Below are 16,256 nucleotides of genomic sequence, written 5' to 3'. Positions count from 1 at the left end.
CATTTTTATCGTGTTTCTTGAATGCAGTCTTTACTGAAACTCATTCAACCTCCAGTGAGAGAAAGATTGCAGAAAGACTAAAAACATAAAAATATGACAACTAGTATCTGGTTATGGTCGCTATTACGGTGTTTCTCACGTTATCCAGCTGCATTTACAGTTTAACTGTTTATTTTTTAACGATAAACATTAACTATGACACGCTTCATAAAATACCACTATTGGCCAGTTTTTCGAGAGGTCAACTGATACGTTAAAATGTAAAGAAATGCAGTAATTTCTTCAATATACTTGCGACTGTGCTTGAGAAGCACTGAAATGAATGGGCTTCAATGGAGGAGCTATTGGTTGTTTGGAACTATTGACCGCTCCATGACACGCTTTACTTCCGCATTCCTCAGTTCCTATGGAAGCCTATGGGAGTGTCGCAACTCTCTTTTTATATGGCTCTGGCCTTGCTGTGCGTCACTCAGAAAACAACAGGCCAATCAGAAGAGAGGCTCATGAATATTAATTAGATGGGCCAAAATCGACCTGTTTTTGACAGAGCTCCTAAAAAAGGAGCTGTAAAAATATATTGAGATGGATTTTGGCACTTATACCGCAAATATATATTCTTAAGGACATCAACAACTAAAATAAACCTCCAGAAATGTGTACAATATGGGAAAATTCTTTCTTTGTATTGGTCTTAAGTAATATTCTTAAGTAATATTCTAATTTTCTGAGATACTGAATTTGGGGTTTTCATTGGTTGTCAGTTATAATCATGAAAATGAAAAGAAATAAACACATGAAATATATCAGTCTGTGTGGAATGAATGTATACATTATCCAAGTTTGACTTCTTGAATGGAATTAGTGAAATAAATCAACTTTTTGAAGATATTCTAATTGTATGACCAGCACCTGTATATGAGCAATATCATCACAGCCATGCCTACATACAGCCATATCGCACTGCTACTCATGTGCTATTGTGTTTATACAACAGTTCGACAGCACAAGTGCTTAAATACAAAAAAACAACAACAACGGAGTGTCTAAAAACCCACTTTTGGCAAACTACTTCCTTCCGTCATGGATTAAAATCTCAGTTTGACAGTTTACCAGCTAAGCCCAAGCCTCCGTTACTACTTCGAAAATGTCACTTTATAAGTAGTAACAATGGAACGTTAAGTTGCTTCACTGAAAGCTTATTGTATTACTGTATTAAAAACTATATTATGTAGAGTGGAGTATTATGAGAGAGAGATGAACTGAGCGAGTGTGATTATCTGCATCTGATACAGAATTCATTCTTCAGCTCAGTCTCATATTCACATTAAAACATTAGTTTGAATATTTGCTGAAGAAAGCGATATCTTTGTAGTACTATCCTTTCATCTGTTAAGGGTGATTTCTTATGATAGCACTGCTCAGTGCATTTGTTGGCTGCGTCTTACAAAGTGTTGTTGAAAGTAAAAGTAACTTACTTGTTTACAACCCTGTTTCAGTCTCCTTCAATATAAAAGTCTTGCTGCTGACTCACTCGTAAAAAACAGTGTTATGTTGACACTGACACCCTGGAGCTCGGATCTCTGAAAACATTGAAGCAAATTTTTGAATAGACGTTATCTTTATTAACAAACTGCATATTCGAAGTCTAAACAAGTACATTCTAACCTAAAAAAAACTCTTAAAACTACTGGCTAAATAGTACGTATTTATGAGTTCCCCAATTCATATGAATTCCTATGAATTACCTACACCTAATCCCGCCCCTAAACCTACACATCATTGGGGTCTAGCCAAATCGTACAAAATAGTGAGGTCGTACAAATAAGCCACCTCGTAAAATACGTATAAACTGGTCATGAGACAAGTGTGAAGAGTGATACAAATGGTGAAATGGTTAGAGATTTGTTAGCACTAGAATATCACACTTCTCTCAGCCAATCAGATTCGTGGACCAGAAAGAATTATTGAATTAATAAATTGATCAATCAATAAATCCCTAAATTATTGTAGAATCAATATTAAAAAAAACATATATTTGTTTAGTCTTTTTACCAAGTAATATTAAAGCCAGTACTACTGAAATTGATACCAATACTGATAGTCCCTCTGTTTAATTTTTATTTTTCAATCTCTGTGGACAATGTAATGTATCATTCATTAACTAATATCACAGAACATGATTGATCTTTACACAAGTTATAATAATACACTTACAACAACCTATTATAATAACAGTCAAATTTAAATTTGCCTTTGTTTAATGTGAAATAATTCCTTTTTTGTCATTACTGTATTTGCTTTCGGTCTGAATGAGAGCTTTTTTTCCCCCTTACATAACCTTATTTTATGTATTATGTTCCAAGCTAAATATGTAGTAACATTAATGGATAAACAATAATGGTTTTATTGCAACATCAGTTTTTGTGCTTTCTATCTAATGGGTTTCACTGTACCACTGTACACTGTACCGAATTACCATAATTGTGACAACTAAACATTTTTTCTAAGACATTTAGGCAGTGGATATACTGTAGACTGCATAGATTTAATAGTAAAACACCAAAAATGGCATTTCCTTGTAAGAAATTACCATCTACTCTTCCAATCACAAAATACATGCCCTGTTTATACTTTTCTTATTTGAGTCTCAAAGCACCCTGCTATAATTTACTCTTTTTATCTCCTTCTCTCTCTAGCAGCAGATGGAGTTCCCGTGCAGAAGGATGGGGAACAGGTAAGGGAGCTGCCTATTACACCACCATAAATAGACTAAATTAGCCAAATTTCTCAACAGCGCTGACACACTATGACACTCCACACCACAAATTCCTGTTTAGTGGGATAAAAGCATCCTACTCCAAGATGTAGGCCAAGGTGTCCAATACAGGAAGAGATTATCTCAGTTAGGGAAGTGAGCCAGCTCTCCTCCTTAACCGCAGAAAGACATTGCTAGCACATTAGCATAGTTAACAGCATGTAGTTTAGTGCTTACCAAACTGGCTTGTAGTTTGCTGTTATAGTTGTTAGAATTTACTTCGGTTAAGTTTGTGTTTCAGTGCCTCACACTCTTAAGAACTGACCCAGAAAGCAGGCTTATATTATTTGCTTTCAGCTATACAGTGATACTGGAGACTGATTCTGGGTCTGTGCTTAAGGAAGAGATGATGATTTTGCTCAATGGATGCTCAGTATCACCACTGACTCATCACTGTGCTTGCTTTTATTTCTTCTCATGTCTTCATACATATTGCTGGTAAATTTGAATGTGTAAGCACATCCATTTTATCTCACACAAAGCATATGTTTGAGATTTGCTCCCTCTCTCTCTTTCTGAAGCTTTTAAAGATGATTCCATTATCAAACAGGGTTTGCTGTATAAAGACAAACTACGTGAAATTCAAAAGGTCTTTTCTTGAGATACAGCCTACGTTCTTATCAATAAGTAAATACACACAGTTCCTTCATCTGTCACCCTTTTCTGGTTCTGAAGTAAATGACTGAATATAGGCTAATAATGATAACCAAACAAGCGATATTCAGTGTGACACGATGTGATTCGGAAACGAGTTTAGATCCATATGTGCTGTATTGCTGAATGAAACAATATATTCAGATTATATTTACGATTATGGTTACATACTTACATTTTATACAGGATATTACCTTGTCTATTTTTGCTCCGTAGACACGAACCGTCGCGCATCTCTAATCTACACACGGTTGGTAGTTCGTTAAAGGGATAGTTCACCCAAAAATGAAAATTTTATGTTTATCTGCTTACCCCCAATGCATCCAAGATGTAGGTTACTTTGTTTCCTCAGAAAAACACAAACGAAGATTTTTAACGAAAACCGGTGCAGTCTGCCAGCCTTATCATGGACGTGGATGGGCACCAAACCTTTAAAAGTAAACAAAAACATGCACAGACAAATCCAAATTACACCCTGTGGCTCGTGACGATACATTGATGTCTTAAGACACGAAACGATCGATTTTTGTGAGAAACTGAACAGTATTTATATCATTTTTACCTTTGATACACAGCCACGTCCATCTGTCATGTGCACGAGTTTGGCATCAGTCACGTCACATGTGCACGCGCTCTGGCGTAGTATACGCAAACGCCGTAAGGGGAAATCAGTGAAAAGTCCCGGATGAGTTTGCGTAAACTAATGTAATCTTTTAGCTTTAAATCGGTTTAAACAATCAGGATACGCGCAAGTAATTACCATTTTGAATAGCCGCTATACCCACAATCTCTGTGCTCTGTGTAAACAATGAGTGTCGTATACATGTGACAGATCGCTTCCGGCGTTTACGTATTCTACGCCAGAGCGCGTACACATGTGACGTGACTGATGCCAAACTCGTGCACATGACAGATGGACGTGGCTGTGTATCAAAGGTAAAAAAATGATATAAATACTGTTCAGTTTCTCACAAAAACCGATCGTTTCGTGTCTTAAGACATCAATGTATCGTCACGAGCCACAGGGTGTAATTTGGATTTGTCTGTGCATGTTTTTGTTTACTTTTAAAGGTTTGGTGCCCATCCACGTCCATGATAAGTCTGGCAGACTGCACCGGTTTTCGTTAAAAATCTTCGTTTGTGTTTTTCTGAGGAAACAAAGTAACCTACATCTTGGATGCATTGGGGGTAAGCAGATAAACATCAAATTTTCATTTTTGGGTGAACTATCCCTTTAATGAATCAATGTCTTTAAACGATTCGGAGTGAATGATTCAAATGATTCGTTTATAAAGATGATCAAGGTCGCCACCTACAGGCACATCAATGTAACCTACAAATCTTGTATCCTGCAGTTGTTTCATTTGTAAGATTGAGGACGGTTTTCTTTCCTTTGGAGCAACATACTGAATACTCGTGCAGTGTTAGACAGGAACATGTATTAAGAAGATAAATAGTGTTCATTTTTATTTTGTGTTTGAAGTTTGTGCTCTCTAGGAGGTTCACAAATTATTATAACGTTATTTAGACTTAATATTAACTACTCAGCATCTGTTTTAACAGCACTGAGCACATATACAAAACATCTAATCTGTAATCCCTGTTGAAAAAAACAGCATATGCTGGTTAGGTAGGCTATGTTTTGTTGCTGGGATGCTGGTTTTAGCTGGTTTATGCTGGTCCTTAGCTGGTTAATTCTGGTCCTTTGCTGGTTATGCTGGTCATATTGCTGGTCAAGGACCAGCATAAACCAGCAAAGGACCAGCATAAACCAGCTAAAACCAGCATCCCAGCACCAAAACATACCTAACCAGCATATGCTGGTTGTTTCAGCAGGGATAGCAACTAAGCGCAGCTCTCTGGAACTGATTTCTGTCGCTGAATCTTTCTGGCTAGTATCTCTTTACCATGACTGGTAAAAATAGTAAGATGACTGCAGTCAACAGTCTATTATACTGTAACATTCTTTCTCCTCACCTATCGTGTCTTCAACATGGACTGACTGCATTAGACTCACTGTATTTGCTTTCTTTGTCACTGTGTCACTGTTGTTGTTTTATTCTATTATAAAAACACACAGAGAGAGTTTCTTTTTTTATGGCTACGTAGAAATAGTCTTGCTTTTACACTGCAAAAAATGTCTTGTTTCCAGCCAAAATATCTAAAAATTCTTAAATCAAGAAGGATTTTGCTTGAAACAAGCAAAATAATCTGCCAATGGGGTAAGCAAAAAAAATCGCACTTATATTATTTTTCTTACCCCATTGGCAGATTATTTAGCTTGTTTCAAGCAAAAACACACTTAATTTTGACTAGTCCTTCTTGATTTAAGAATTATTAGATATTTTGGCTGGAAACAAGACAAAAAATCTAAGTAAGAAAAGCATTTTTTGCAGTGTAGCATAAGCTTTGCTTGGGCTTTTATCTGTCCATTAGTCTATTCAATGAGTGTGAGGTTGTAGTTGTCATGTAGAATCTTTTTTTTTTTTTTTTTTTGCTAGAATGCTCCTGTCTGCCTGCCAAAGCAAACTTCACTGTTACGATTGCTCATATGGTTGAGGATTTGAATAAACACTTAAACTTTGGCATGTAACTCATCCTGCATGAATGATATGCTGAATCGAATCCTGCGGCTTGTTGAGGAGAGATGCGTTATTACTTTTCTAAGCAATCAGACATGTGATTTTCACCTGGCAGATGATAAAAGAGCCACATTATAGAGACCAGAATGTCATAAAAACGTAAACCACCATGTAACCACCTAGTCCTAGGACATATTACTACTGTAGAAACCCTCTGGTATATGAAATGTAAAAATTTTAATTATTCTCCTGCTACTATCAAACTATTTTACAGATCATTTCAAATCAGATACATGCTCTGATAGAGTAAAACAAACAAAATTAAATGATATAGTCAACCAAAAAAAAAAAAAAACCCTATAATCATTTACTCACTCTCATATTCCAATAACTCTTAACTTTTTTTATTCAGTGTAACTGAATAAAATAATCGTCTGGTCGCTCTTTTCCATTCTTTGACAATGAACATTCAATGAAGCTTTCAAAGATGTAAAGGAAGTTGCATCATCTTTATCATAAACATTTATGTATCATTTTTGGGGCTATATATATTCAGTTGAGGTCAAAAGTTTACATACACCTTGCATAATCTGCAAAATGTTAATTATTTTACCAAAATAAAGGGGTTATACAAATGCAAGGTATTTTTATATTTAGTACTGACCTTAATAAGATATTTCACATAAAAGATGTTTACATATAGTCCACGAGAGAAAATAATATATTAATTGAAATTAATTGAAATATTGAAAATAATATTATAAAAATGACCCGTTCAATTGTTAACATACACTTGATTCTTAATACTGTGTTGTTACCTGAATGATCCACAGCTGTGTTATTTATTTATTTTTTTCTTAGTGATAGTTACTTTTAAGAAACTTGTTTGTCCTGAACAGTTAATTTGCCCACTGTTCTTCAGAAAAATCCTTTAGGTTCCACAAATTCTTTGGTTTTTCAGCATTTGTGTGTATTTGAATCCTTTCCAGTGATGACTGTATGATTTTGAGATAAATCTTTTCACACTGAGGACAACTGAGGGACTCATATGCAACTATTACAGAAGGTTCAAACACTCACTGATGCTTCAGAAGGAAAAACTATGCATTAGGAGCCAGGGTTGTAAACTTTTGAACAGAATGAAGATGCCTACATTTTTCTTATTTTGCCTAAATAACGTATTTTTTTCATTTAGTACTGTCCCTCAGAAGTTACAGAAGATGCTTATATGTTTCCCAGAGGACAAAATAAGTTAAATTTACCCTGATCTTAATGCATTGTGTTTCCTTCTGAAGCATCAGTGAGTGTTTGGACCTTTTGTAATAGTTACACATGAGTCAGCTGAGGATAAGCTGAAAAGATGAATCTCAAAATCGTGCAGTTATTGTTGGAAAGAGTTCAAATACACACAAAAAAACTGAAACACAAATAATTTGTAGGACCTGAAGGATTTTTCTGAAGAACAGCAGGCAGTTTATCTTTTCAAGGATAAACAAGTATTAAACAAAAACTCACTAAACAAACAAAAAAAAATACACAGCTGTGGATCATTCGGATAACAACACAGTATTAAGAATCAAGTGTATGTAAACTTTTGAACAGGGTCATTTTTAAAAATTCAACTATGATTTCCTCTTATGGACTATATGTAAACGTCTTTTATGTGAAATATATTATTCTGGTCAGTACTAAATACAAAATGTCATGCATTTTGTATGATTTTGGTAAAACATATTGTGACCCTGGACCACAAAACCAGTCATAAGGTTAAATTTTACAAAACTGAGATATTTACATCACATGAAAGCTCAATAAATAAGCTTTCTATTGATGTATAGTTTGTTAGGATAGGACAATATTTGGCCGAGATACATCTATTTGAAAATCTGGAATATAAGGGTGCAAAAAAATCAAAATACTGAGAAAATCACCTTTAAAGTTGTCCAAATTAAGTTCTTAACAATGCATATTACTAATCAAAAATTACATTTTGATAGGTTTACAGTAGGAATTTTACAAAAAATCTTAATGTAACATGATCTTTAATTAATTTCCTAATGATTTTTGACATAAAAGAAAAATCAATCATTTTGACCCATACAATGTATTTTTGGCTATTGCTACAAACATACCCCAGCGACTTAAGACTGGTTTTGTGGTCCAGGGTCCTTTCTGAGAGTTCATGAAAAGTCCAATTAATCAACAATTTTTTTTTTTTTTTTGAGTCTGATCTTTGAATCATTCGACTCAAAACCGTTCTAAATGATTCATTTGAGAGTTAGACTGATCCAGTTCTCTGGATTCAGCTCACTGACTCAATGATCTGATCACAGTGGTTTAACAGCTCACTGGAGAGGAAGTGTATCAGTGAACACATTTCGGTCTGTTCATTTTAGGCAACTGTACGGACCACTTTTAAGACACATTCATAGTGCTTAAAAGCTTTAGTTTCGGTTCATTGTACGTACATGGAAAACAGCAACCACTATTTGCCATTTTGTATTTCAAAGTGCCAAGAAAAGATTAATGACTGAATTAAATTTTTTGGCTGAACTATTCCTTTTATTCCACCTCTCTGTTAAGTCTGGCCAATAAATCGACTTCTCAGAATTTGATTTCCTCTCTGTTCTTTTTTATTTCTCAATTTCTCCTTCAACTTCACATGTTTTTAAAATGCCTTGTTCTGTCACAATCCCCCTCTCTCTCCTCTTTTCTCTGTGGCCGTCTCTCGTGCCTCTTTTCTCCAACTCTCTCTATCCCCATCCCTTTCTTTCCCCATCCCTCCTTCCTCTCTCTCTCAGCATGGCCGATCAGACTTTTCATGGGATGGAATCAATGTAAGTGTTGTGAATATCATTCCTCCATTCCTTTCCTTTCGTTGTTTTCCTCTGAATCACAGTAGCTGTCTTCTATCTCACACACCATTCCTTCGTTTGATATGTCTTTCTTTTGGTGTGCCGTAGTAGCTAGACGTAGTAGTCGCGGACGTAGATGACAAATAAAACTACACTTCCCATCATGCAAATAAACAGAAATTAAAAAGCAGGCTGTTGGGAAATGTAGTTTCACAACCTCTAGAAACCACTTTGCTAACTTTCTACCTAACTTCTCTCATCACCTCTTTCCTTTCCATTAAAATGCCATGCCAAAATTTTGCATTTCATTTCTGCTCTGGGCCGCCTCCTGCTCCATCACAACCACCTATTTCTTCATCTTTCCCATTTTCTCTCTCTTGAATGCCTTCCTTCATTTCAGTTGTCCATGGAGGACACAACCTCAATCCTCCCTCGGCTGAAGAAGCGGAACTCCAACGCCTATGGAATCGGCGCTCTGGCTAAGTCCTCTCTGACAGGTGTGTCAGGTGTGTGTCTGTCCTGTGAAATGGTAAACTGACCCCATGTTGACTCCAGACTGAGCTGGAGGAGATGGAGCCAACATGGACCCTTGTGGGTTTCCCTTTTCACCACCCGTTTCCATTTACAACACTCTCCAATGGCTCATGCCATTGGTGAATTCCAATATCCAAATACGAATAGATCCCTCAAAACAAAGCGATATGCTTCCCACAATGCATTGTCATACGGCTTTTCATTTGTATCCTAAGCGGTGGTTGATGGGAGAGGCAGGTTTTTGTATGTAAAGTGCTTGTGAAGTGCGGAAATCAGTCAGTGTGTTGTCTTGTAATACTGTCGTTTCTCAGACTCCTGTATCTGTGTTTTTGTAGTACTGTTGTGTGCAGTGAAGTGCAGTGCAGTGTATATCCTTCTCTGAAAGACCTTTTCTTCAACTTTAATAATTCATGTGCATCATTTCATTAGGCATTACCTAAGAGCTTAGAAGATTTTTGAATTATCTCTGTATGTTTGCACTAATGCACTGGTAAAAAACATGTATATATAGATTCTGTTCAAATCGCAAATCGCAATTGATTTTTTCCTCAGTATCTTATATAAGGTCTCCACACAGAATTTACTGGTATTCAAACAGATCGTTACAGCCTGGCTTTAGTATATCAAGCTGAAACTAATAAAAGAGAATGCAGAAGAAAGTGTAGGCTATTATTGTGTGTAGATCTTCATTAGTGTGAAAAGTCACTCCAGCAAGACAAATTCCCATTCCTTGTCACAAAAACGCGATTATTTATTTTTCCAGACCATAACCATCTGCATCTCATTATAGAAGTCATTTTCATTTCCTTACCGCAAACTAAATTCTACACATTTTTATCATCAACAGAGACATTATAACACAGCACACAGAGAGGTTGTGTTGGCTGTAAATATGTAAAACATAAAATGATAATTAAAAATGCCATTTAGCGTTTTAACAGACAAGAATTTTATTAAAATCTTTACATACCTCAATTTAAAAGTGAGAATTCTAGAAAATATTTTATTGGGTAGACGCTGTGCTAAAATATACATTTATACATATATATATATATACTTATCCTTAATCTTTAACCAGACTGGTAAAGTCATTTAAATTATGCACTCTCTCTAAAAAAAAAAAAAAATTATATATTTATAGATATTAAATATATTAAATATTTATAGAAGCCTGTTTCTGCCACAGACTTTTTTCTCAGAATTAAAGAAAAACGTTGGAAATGTAAACTGAGAATTATGAAAAAAAGTCATAATTGTAAGAAAAAAGTCTAAATAATTAAAAGAAAGTTTCTGTAATATAAACGAAATATAAATGTAAAATTCTAAGAAAAAAAGTTGAAACTGTAAACTGAGAATTCTGAAAAAAAAAAAGTCAGAATTGCAGGAACAAAGTCAGAATTGCAAGATGTTAACACAAAAATCTAGGGAAAAAGTGAAGATTGTGAGATATAAATGCAAAATTTTAGGGGGGGAAAGAGACAGAATTACAAGATGTAAACACAAAACTCTATGAAAAAAGTCAGAAATGCTAGATATAAACAGTACATTTTAGGAAAAGTCTCAAAGTCAAAATTGCTAGATATAAATGTTACATTTTAGGGAAAAAAAAGTCAGAATTGCAAGATGTAAATGCAAAACTATGAGAAAAAAGGTCAGAATACAAGATGTAAACACAAAACTCTAATAAAAAAGTCAGAATTGTGAGATATACATGCTAAATTTAGAATTGCAAGATGTTAACATTTCTTTTATTTCATTTCATTTATGTCTTGTCGAAAAAAAGTCAGAATTACAAAAAGAAAGTCAGAATTGCAAGATGTTAAAGCAAAAATCTTGGAAAAAGGTAAAGTTTGTGAGATATAAATGCTAAATTTTAGGTAAAAAAGAGAGAATTACAAGATGTAAACACAAAACTCTATGAAAAAAGTCAGAAATGCTAGATATAAATGTTACATTTTAGGGCAAAAAAGTCAGAATTGCAAGATGTAAATGCAAAACTATAAGAAAAAAGGTCAGAATTGTGAGATGTAAACACAAATCTGTGAAAAAAACTCAGTCTGTAAGAGCAGATAAAGGATAACAGATCTGTAGTGCAACCTCTGAGCACGCTATTCCTATTCCCAATTTCCATGTTACATCCACTGATATACTGTATCCCATATAGTCTCTGAATAGGTGACCTCACACCTAAAGCTACTTAATTTTCTTCTCTTCTTGCCCCCCCCCTTTCTCTCCATAATCTAAAAACGTTCTTTTATCCGATCATCCGCCCCCTCTGTCTGTCTGTCCATCCACTTTAGGAGTGAGTCGTTCTATGAAGGACAAGGTGACAAAGCCAACATTGATGGCCCAGGGGCGTGTGGCCCACATGATAGAGTGGCAGAGCTGGGGCATGCAGACGGTGGGCGTGGGGGGCAGTGGAGCGGGACGCACCTCCAGTTTGCACCTCCAACAAGAACGCAAGCTGGAGAATGACGCATACAGTGACCTCAGTGATGGAGAGAAGGAGGCTCGCTTCGCTGCAGGTGAGAGACAGAAAGTTTACTTGATAGAAAGACCTACAGAAAATCTAGTGCTTAGAAATTACTGAAGACACACAACACCTGAATTGTTTTCCTGTTATCAAACACTTTTACTTGTAGATAAATTAACCATGGCTGACTGAGGAGGTCCTTTTATAAACTGTATAAACCAAACTGGCATTATCCTTAAAGGAGTAGCTCACTTCCAGAACAAAAATCTACAGATAATGAACTTACCCCATTGTCATCCAAGATGTTCATGTCTTTCTTTCTTCAGACGTGAAGAAACTGTGTTTTTTGAGGAGAAAGTTTTAGGAATTTTCTCCATATAGTGGACTTCTATGATGCCCACAAGTTTGAACTTCCAAAATGCAGTTTAAATGCAGCTTCAAGGGGGTCTAAACGATCCCAGCCAAGGAATAAGGGTATTAGCTAGTGAAACGATCAGTCATTTTCTAAAAAAAAAATAATAATAATACTAATATACTTTTTAACCTAAAATGCTCGTCTTGTCTGGCTCTGCTTGCACTCTGTGGAATCAGGTTCAATATAGTTAGGGTATGTAAAAAAAAAAATCCATTTTCTCCTCCAACTTCAAAATCGCCATACATCGCTGCAGAAGTACCGACCCAGTGTTAACAAAGTTAACATGCAAAGAAGGTCAAACGTTCTTTACAAAAAAAGGTTCAACAGCGATGTAGGACGATTTCGAAGTTGGAGGAGAAAATGAGGTGGGAGTTTTTCGACATTCCCTAACTGTCTTGAACAGGACTGCACAGAGTGTGCATGTGCATGGCATAGCTAGACAAGATGAGCTTTTGAGGTTTAAAGGTATAGAAACTGCATTTTGGAAGTTCAAACACTGACATCCATTGTATATTTTGTCCATGCAATGGAAATGTCAACGGTAATCGAAACTGTTTGGTTATCAACATACTTCAAAATGTATGTTTAACAGAAGAAAGAACATCAGGGGCATGAAATGACAGAAGGGTGGGTAAAGGATGACAGAATCTTTTTTGGTGGACTATCCCTTTAAGGGGGTTAATCATGAACAAAATATAAAGAGTGAACTTATTGCTTCCTTATCTTGAGCTGTGTTGTGGTAGGGAGTCTGTTGTTATTTGTGCGAGCATCAGGTGTGAGAGACAGCACTATCCACATTAAGTTCACCTGCTCCCATCTGCTGCTGAAAGCAGTAAATCAGGCTGAATGCATCATCATACCTTATTTATGAGTTTGAGAATGCTGGGAATGTGTCTGGGATGTTTGCCGCTATTTCTTATTCATGACTCCATCTCTGAGATGACAAGGCTTCTTTATAATATTTCCACAGTCAGGTGACTGATTAAGGTCTAGGTGTGAGAACAACCAATGTTTTTTATTGTGTCCTTGAATTTGTCTATTTCAGACTTTTATAAGAACATAACTAGTATCAAGAACAAAAAAGTATCAAGGAATTATTTTGGATTGGTAAAGGGAAAGTTCACCCAAAAATGAAATCGTTGAGCTTTCTGACCCTGAACACACAGCAACACAACTAGTTCAAGGCCCCGATATGTAGTAAGGACATTGTTAAAATAGTCCATGTGACATCAGTGGTTCAACCGTAATTTTATAAAGCTACAAGAATACTTTTATACACAATGAAATGCAAAAATAATGAATTTATTAAACAATTTCTTCTCTTCCGTGTCAGTCTTCGCCATGCGTTCATAAGAGTACCGCAACGCATGCGTGTGGTGCTGCTGATGCAGGAGCCGGCGTTCAGACATAAAACGTCCATCTCTCTTAGTTCATCGTCTGTATATTATGGTTTAAATAAGTAAGGCTAGGCAAAAAATTGCAAGTCATCCTCTCTGTCAAAATCTTGAGGCATGTTTACAAAGACTGTTTTATCTACAGCGTGTCTTTTTCTGCTTGTAAACAAGGCACAGCTGGGTTCCACGTCAGAACACATGCGTTGTGTATTCTCGTGAACATTTGGCGAAAACTGCCACAGAAGAGAAGAAATTGTTAAATAAAAAGTTTTTATTTTTGTAGACTATTTTAACAATGTCCTTACTACCTTTCTGGGCCTTGAATATGTCAGTTGCGTTGCTGTCTTTGCAAGGTCAGAAAGTTCTTGGATTTCTTCCAAAATATCTTATTTTGTGTTACAAAGATGAATGAAGGTTTTACGAGTTTGGAACACATGAGGGTGAGTAATTGACAGATTTTTCATTTTTGGGTGAACTATCCCCTTAACAAATTAATCCAAAATATTTAAGGCATTTATGCCGAGTTCAGACTGCATGATTTTAGTCCCGATTTTGACTCGCCGACAGGTTTTGAGAAATCGCCGACAAATGCCCAAAATCACAGGCAAATCGGTGCTCACGTGAGTGACAATCACACACTGTGAACTATCAAAGACGCGATCTGAGAGAATCGCCGACACCCGTGAGATATTTGGCATGCTAAATATCTGGACCTGTCGGCGATTCAAAATCATGGCGTGTGAAAGGTGATCTGACTGAAAATCACATCGGCGATTACCTACAGCCAATGAGACAGCAACATCCAGGCCAGCAGGAAGTTGGGGGAGGAGTTACGAAGGTATAGACCACAATATCAACAAGAATAGCTTCGGCTTCTTTTCTTTTCGATGCAAATGAGTGCACATGCAATTTGTATGACAAGCTTCTTGCGGGCTACCAATTTTTTATAGTAATTCCAGTCTCACGTGAGAACTTGCACGCCTGACCTCGCGTTGTTTCCATGTCACTTCTCGCATGTGTTTGGTTGTGAGACGTAGTTTGCGGACCGGGACAAAGTTGTCGGCGATTCTTCCTATTGTAAAGTCATGCAGTGTGAAACCCCCTGTCGCCGATCCATCGTGCAGTGTGAACACAGCAGCGACGGAATGCTACCCCAGATAGTCATGCAGTGTGAAAATATCTATGACGCGATTGCTTTGAAAATCGTGCAGTCTGAACTCGGCATTAAGCACATAAAAAAAGACATTATTTAGCAAGCCTGTAACTACCTAAATCAATTATTTAAAAGGTATTTCTGGAAAATCCAGGTAATTTACAACCCCGTTATAGCTTCCCAAAGTGTAAATTTCAACATTTTTTTTAATAATTATTGACCTAGAGTCCAGAGAATTGTACTGCAGTGTTTTTTACCAAGTTTAAGCAAAAAACCTAGGACTAGTTTGTGAAAGTAGGTTTTTTACATCTTCTCAATCATTTAACAAACTATTTGATTGACAGCAGTGGTTTTAGAGGCAAAGTTGTCTGAACTAAGGAGGTCTATCATATGATATGAATATTGTGTGTATGTGCAAAAAAACGTGCAATGTACAATCATTTACGCCCTTGAAAAAAGCGATATTGCCCCCCCAGTGGCTGATTTCTTTCAAGTTTCTCACAGATATTTGGGGGCCACGAGTCAGACAAGGCCCACCAAGTTTCAATTCCAATCAGCCTCCATTAACCTTGCCTAATAGGTGCTCATCTGCCAACAGCGGTTTTTTTGAGCTACACAAATGTCCTTATAGAGACTTATAGCACTTTGGACCAAGACTGTGCACAGCATTTTTTTCCTTCTGAAAATGCCACCAAGTGGCCAAAATCTTTGCTCTGCGCCCTCAGATTGAGCTCTTACATAAGTGTTCTGAGTTTGGCAAAGATATCTCATTCCGTTCAGGAGTAATAGGCATTTTTCCTAAAAGTGGTCCTGCCCCTATTTGAACACCTTGGTGTCCCTTTGCAACGGCGAGTCGAAAGCAGAAACGGTCACTCTCCAGAGAATCTTTTTGCACTGGTTTGGTTCTGTTTTTTTTTTTTTTTGTCAAAAAATCCAAAATACCAAAAATTTTGCATCCACCATGAGCCAAGGATTCCAAACTACATAAGACACTTGAGCCTGGGTCTGATGGTTTAGGAGTTATGGACTTTTGTTCGCTGTAGCCTCCCCGTCAGGCCGATTGGGGTGATACTTGGTGACGTTGTAGGCAGTGTGAGTACTACCATCCCTCGAAGTTTCAAGTCTCTACAACTTACGGTTTGGTCTGCCCGAGCAGTTTTATGTGGAGACTGCAGATCCTTGCCCATTCTAACATTTACAATAGGGTTTCAGTGCTATGCGCTTGAACCCATTAAAAACTTGAATTCCATTACAAAAAAGTATCAGTACACAATATATATTTATAAATGCAAATGCATTTATTAACTTACTTAGACTTACTTAAAAACTTAGCTACACTAGGAAGTTTTAATTTGTTTTTATGGCCAACAACAAACAATTT

General features: G+C 36.5%; 1 protein-coding gene across 1 annotated transcript in view; it reads left to right on the top strand.

The window, feature by feature from the left end:
* fam131bb (family with sequence similarity 131 member Bb) overlaps positions 1 to 16,256 on the top strand; it is a 74,208-nt gene that overhangs the window by 41,459 nt on the left and 16,493 nt on the right. Inside the window, exons 2-4 of the mRNA XM_073847849.1 lie at positions 2,697 to 2,734; positions 9,307 to 9,412; positions 11,741 to 11,965. Coding sequence (XP_073703950.1) covers positions 2,697 to 2,734; positions 9,307 to 9,412; positions 11,741 to 11,965 — 369 coding nt within the window. The remainder of the gene's footprint in view (positions 1 to 2,696; positions 2,735 to 9,306; positions 9,413 to 11,740; positions 11,966 to 16,256) is intronic.

Source organism: Garra rufa, chromosome 9 (assembly GCF_049309525.1).
Source record: "Garra rufa chromosome 9, GarRuf1.0, whole genome shotgun sequence".
Classification (NCBI taxonomy): domain Eukaryota; kingdom Metazoa; phylum Chordata; class Actinopteri; order Cypriniformes; family Cyprinidae; genus Garra; species Garra rufa.
The sequence above is the reverse complement of the archived record's forward strand: the minus strand, read 5'-3'. Positions and strand labels throughout refer to the sequence as shown.